The sequence below is a fragment of the Mus caroli genome, chromosome 6 (assembly GCF_900094665.2).
Source record: "Mus caroli chromosome 6, CAROLI_EIJ_v1.1, whole genome shotgun sequence".
Classification (NCBI taxonomy): domain Eukaryota; kingdom Metazoa; phylum Chordata; class Mammalia; order Rodentia; family Muridae; genus Mus; species Mus caroli.
The window spans coordinates 43452567-43458139 of NC_034575.1; the positions used below are offsets into that span (position 1 = coordinate 43452567).

General features: G+C 46.7%; 1 protein-coding gene across 1 annotated transcript in view; it reads left to right on the forward strand.

Annotated features, from left to right (window-relative positions):
- The window catches only part of Gpnmb (glycoprotein nmb), a 20939-nt gene extending 15595 nt beyond the window's left edge, over positions 1 to 5344 (forward strand). Inside the window, exons 9-11 of the mRNA XM_021164610.1 lie at positions 522 to 730; positions 4181 to 4274; positions 4720 to 5344. Of these exons, the coding sequence (XP_021020269.1) occupies positions 522 to 730; positions 4181 to 4274; positions 4720 to 4873 (457 nt within the window). The 3' untranslated portion in view covers positions 4874 to 5344. The remainder of the gene's footprint in view (positions 1 to 521; positions 731 to 4180; positions 4275 to 4719) is intronic.
- Positions 5345 to 5573: the final 229 nt, after the last annotated feature.

Below are 5573 nucleotides of genomic sequence, written 5' to 3' on the forward strand. Positions count from 1 at the left end.
GGTAGAGGGCATCCTAGCATATGAGAAGCCCTGGGGGTGGGCATGGTAGAGGGCATCCTAGCATATGAGAAGCCCTGGGGGTGGGCATGGTAGAGAGCATCCTAGCATATGAGAAGCCCTGGGTTGGATTCCCATCACTACATAAAGCAGGCATGGACTGTATGCCTGTAATCACAGTACCTAAAGGTGGAGGCTGGGCCGTCAGGGACTTAAGGCCATCTTTAACGACATGGTAAGTTTGAAGCCAACCTGACTACATGAGTCCCTATCTTTAAAAAAGAAAAAGAAAAAAAGAAAGGAAATGCAGGGAGAGAGGAAATGAAAGAAAAGTAAAAGCCCTGCTTAAAATTGTTATTGCATAGTGTCCTGTGTCTATAATCCTAGCACTCAAGAAGCTGAGGCAGGAAGATCACCAGTGCCAGGCCAACAGTGTGAAACCCTGTTTCAACCCCCTCCCCCAACTTTGCATTCTTTTCTCCCTCCTGTGATCTATGTGCCCTCACCCCTGTCCCATGTCACAGCACCCCCATGGAAGCCTGTACGATCATCTCCGACCCCACCTGCCAGATCGCCCAGAACCGGGTCTGCAGCCCTGTGGCTGTGGATGGGCTGTGCCTGCTGTCTGTGAGAAGAGCCTTCAATGGGTCTGGCATCTACTGTGTGAATTTCACTCTGGGAGATGATGCAAGCCTGGCCCTCACCAGCACCCTGATCTCTATCCCTGGCAAAGGTGAGGTTTGTTTATAACCTTATGAATGTTTCCTGCGGCAGAAGTATACACCCTCAAAGGCTTCACTCACAATGTTTATCTCATGGCCAGGTTCTTTGAACCATCACGTGTGCAGTCTGGCTGTCTACCTAAGCCACATAGTGACTGAGTTGTCACTATGTGGCTTAGGTATGCAGTAACTCACAACGTTTACCAGGGCTGTAGCACTGAGAATGAGGTGGAGAGAGCATCTTGCCCTTACAGGTCAGGGCACACTGGCACCTGCTAGGCAGCTGGGGAGGATATGGGGGAAGAAAGACACAAGGGGGCAGCCAGAGGCTGGGAACATCTCAGTGTCCTGACCTCCGGGAGCTGTGTAGCTAGGGCTGCCCCAGCCCTGTGCCTTTCAGAATTACCTTTAAAATCTTAGCTCATTCCACATTGTTCCCCTGTACTGGCAAACTGCAGGTTTCCTGTGTGGGCTGTTTTTGTTGTAGTGAGTAACTGAGAACTGAAGGAAGGGGGCTGAGATGGAACATAACAGCGGGGCGCTTTCCTGGCATGAGTGAGCCAACAAGACCAGGCTTCTAACCCAGCATCTTAAGAAAAGAAAAGAAAAACAGGAAATTGGGGGGTGTGGTGTGGGACACATGCCTACCTCCCAGCACTCAGGAAGTTGATACAGGAGGGTCGCAAGTGCAAGGCCAACTCGGGTATAGCACATAACAAAACCTCAGAGAGAGAGAGAGAGAGAGAGAGAGAGAGAGAGAGAGAGAGAGAGAGAGTTAGAGTTCAGTCAGTCAAGTGCTTACCTTGCAAGAATGAGAGCCAGAGTTCAGATCCCCAAACCCCCCACAAAAAGCCAGGAGTGCTGATGTGCACCTGAAATCCCAGCAATGCTAAGATGGGAGGTGGAGACAGACAGACTCCTGCAAGCTCACTCACCGTTCAGTCTAACACACTTGACCAATTTCCAAGCCAAAGAGAAAGCCATTCTCAAACAAAAAGAGGAATGACGCCCATGGGTTTCCTTTATCTCCACATGTTCACAAGTGCACCCACACCCACACAACCCCCACACACACAACCATGCACACATACAACCATACACACATGCAACCATGTACACACACAACTATGCATACACACAACCATACACACATGCAACCATGCACACACACAACCATTTACACACAACTTTGCACACACACAACCATGCACACATACAACCATGCACACACATGCAACCATGCACCCACACAGAGCAGTAAGGAGAAAAGTCAGAAAAAGAAACAAACAAACAAACAAAAAAACCCAAAAACAAACAAACAAACAAACCCTGTAATCCAGTGAGTTAATTTATTAACTCAAATTTCAAAATCAGAATTTCAGAAATAGAGAACTCAACCGAAAACTCACTGATATTTAGCTGAAATTCTCTTTATTGATTGATAGTCACTAAACTGTCTGCTTCATGCTTAGCACAGAGCTCTGCACAGGACAGAAGTCACTGACTAAGGAACAAAACAGGGAGGACCCCTGCTTCCCTGAGCAGTAACAGATGTTATAGGAAAACGTTTAGACCAATTCAATTTCACAGTTTGTTTAAGCACCAAACTGAGCAATGCTGGAGTCAGAAGTGGCCCAGACCAGCTCCCATTGACAGCACCCCAAACTGGCTGTCAGAACTCAGGAACAACCACTGCTGACTGCTAATTGAGGCCTGGAGTCAATCAATTAAGCTGCTTATGGTTGACTGAAACTTAATTGTTTTTGTTTTAAAGGATTTGGGGTGTGTGCATGTGCGTGCATGTGTGTGTGTGTGTGTGTGTGTGTGTGTGTGTGTGTGTTCTCAAGCTCGTGTGCACATGTATATGCATATAGGTGCCCACAGAGGCCAGGGGAGGCTGTCGGAGGCCCTGGATCTGGATTTACAGTTGGTTGTGAATGTCTAGACATGATTACTCAAAGAACTCAGATCGTCTGCAAAAGCAACTGTGCCCTCGACTGCTGAGCCAACCTCCCAGCTTCTTGGCTGTTGGTTTTTGATGTTGCCTGGGGGTTTTATTTGTTTATTTTTTGAGATTTTTTTTCTTTTTTTTCTTTTTTGGTTTTTTGAGACAGGGTTTCTCTGTGTAGCCCTGGCTGTCCTGGAACTCACTCTGTAGACCAGGCTGGCCTTGAACTCATAAATCCACCTGCCTCTGCCTCCCAAGTGCTGGGATTAAAGGCGTCTGCCACCACTGCCCGGCTTTTTGAGATGTTTTAAATTTTATTTTATGTGTGTGTGTGTGTGTGTGTTGCCTGCATAGAAATCTGTGTACCACACTGGTACAGTTCCTGTAGAGTCCAGAGGAGGGCATCAGATCCCCTTGTAACTGGGTTATTGTGCTGCCATGTGGGTGCTGGGAATTGACCCCAAGTCCTCTGGAAGAGCAGTTAGTGCTCGTAAGCACTGAACTATGTCTCCAGCCCCTTGGTTTTTGTTTTGAGTGTGTGTGTGTGTGTGTGTGTGTGTGTGTGTGTGGTGGTGTTGCTTACCTATGAATTTGTCAGTTAGATCCCAACTCAAAATATATAATCAGATTTATTTTAAACCCAGGCAATAAACAAATTAACAAGATGGTATCTTGAAGAGGGAAAAAAAAAAAAACAGTCAGAGGCAGGAGAGGAGGGAGCTTGGAGTGGAGGTGAAGGCAGTGGTTAGCGCCCTAGACAGGGTGTGCAGCAAGTCTTGCTGTTCAGTAATACCATCTTGGTAGAGGGCCTCCTGGGAACTAAGACCTAAATATAAACAGTGAAATCACACCACGGCTACTGTTAGAGTCTTTGAAGTTTCATTCTGTAAGCAAGGGTGAGGCATTCACCTGTGAGAAGATCTTACGATTGATCACATGATGGAAAGACAATTGTAATCGATAAAAAGGACCTCCTAGGAGGGGGTCTGGAGGACCAGATGGTGACAGTGGCAGAGCAGAGGCAGCTCAGATGACCAGATACGCTTTGGGATGGAGACAGAACTGGCTGGTTTGCTGGTTGCAGAGGAGAAAGAAGACAAAGTCTCTGCCTTTGTGGTCCCTGGTACAGATGAGATGAGGGAAGGAATAAGAACACAATGTGATCCAGGCCTAGGAAGAGCCAGGCAGGGTAGTGGCAGAGGAGAGATGGTTCCCTCTGAAACGCTCGGAGGGCACAGGGCGACTGAGGAAACCTGAGAGAAGCCAGGGAAGGGCTGTCCCAGCAGGGGCTGTGCACGGTTCACAGAATTCCAGAGGTTTTAGCACGGGGGCAGGCACAGAGCCTGAGATGAGGCCAGAGGCCAGCACAATGGAGTGTGAGAGCCTTTTAGCCCCTTGGTGTTGAAAGCAGTTAAGAAGCGTTTGCTCCTTTATTCAATAGCATCACAAGCAGATGTCCTCCAACGATGGAGAAATGCAGCCTAACTCATGCAGTTTTCCTTCTGCTTTAAAGACCCAGGCTCCCCTCTGAGAGCAGTGAATGGTGTCCTGGTCTCCATCGGCTGCCTGGCTGTGTTTGTCACCATGGTTACCATCTTGCTGTACAAGTAAGTTTCTGATTTTAACACTTTACATCTCTATAGCAGATAGTCAAAAGCAAATAGCATTCGTCTGTATGAATGTGCCATTTTCCTTTCTTCCTTTGAAACATTATGTGTATGAGAGGAAATGTGGTCCATCGAACCACAAATACCAAACTGGGACCTATTAATTTTACTGTGGCTTGGGATTTGTTTGTTTAATCCTGAAAGTGCTACCAGATGTCAGTAACTTGACAAAATTGGTTTTTGTAATGTTTAACGAAATCTCAAAGTGAGTGCTTCTTGCTTGAAGAGAAAATAGCTATACTCTCCTGTGATGCTGGTGTGTTCCAAGCGACAGACTGGGTTGGGTGGAATGAGTTCTTTTGCACCTGTCATGAGAAACGCTATAGAAAGGAATTTAGTTCAGCTGAAGATATTTTTAAAGTCCTGTCCAACACATTGTTTTCAGAAAACAAAAGGCGTACAAGCCAATAGGAAACTGCCCCGGGAACACGGTCAAGGGCAAAGGCCTGAGTGTTCTCCTCAGCCACGCGAAAGCCCCGTTCTTCCGAGGAGGCCAGGAGAAGGATCCATTGCTCCAGGACAAGCCAAGGATGCTCTGAATCTTTTGCCTTCCCTCTGACCAGGAACCCACTCTTCTGTACATTTATGTGAGCTGTGCAGAAGTACGTGACTAGGAACTGTTGTTCTCTAAGGATTATTGTAAAATGTATATCATGGCTTAGGGAGTGTGGTTAAATAGCATTTTAGAGAAGACACGGGAAGACTTAGTGCTTCTTCCCATCTGTATTGTGGTTTTTACACTGTTCATGGGGTGGACACACTGTGTCTGAAGCAGGAGGGGGGGGGTCACTGCTACTTAAGGTCCTAGGTTAACTGGGGGAGATACCACAGATGCCTCAGCTTTCCACATAACATGGGCATGAAACCAGCTATTCACCACCTGAAGGCCATGCTTCATCTGTCCTCCAACTCACTGAACATGCCTGAGCTCCTGACAAAATTATAATGGGCCCGGGCTTTGTGTATGGTGCGTGTGTGTACATATTCTACTCATTAAAAAGGTAGCCTAACAAGCTGGTGTGATTATTATATTGGGGAGAAAATTTTCTCTGTGTAGTTTAGTGAACTACCCATCCATTCATTTATCCATGGGCACTTATAAAGCATGTGGTGGGCTGCATTTGACCTATGAGACCTTGTCTATTCTATACCAGCAGACCCTTAATAGCAACCAAGTGAGGTCTGAGAGTCCAGAGTGTATCTACCTTGATGAAGGTAGACTACTGAATAAATATGATT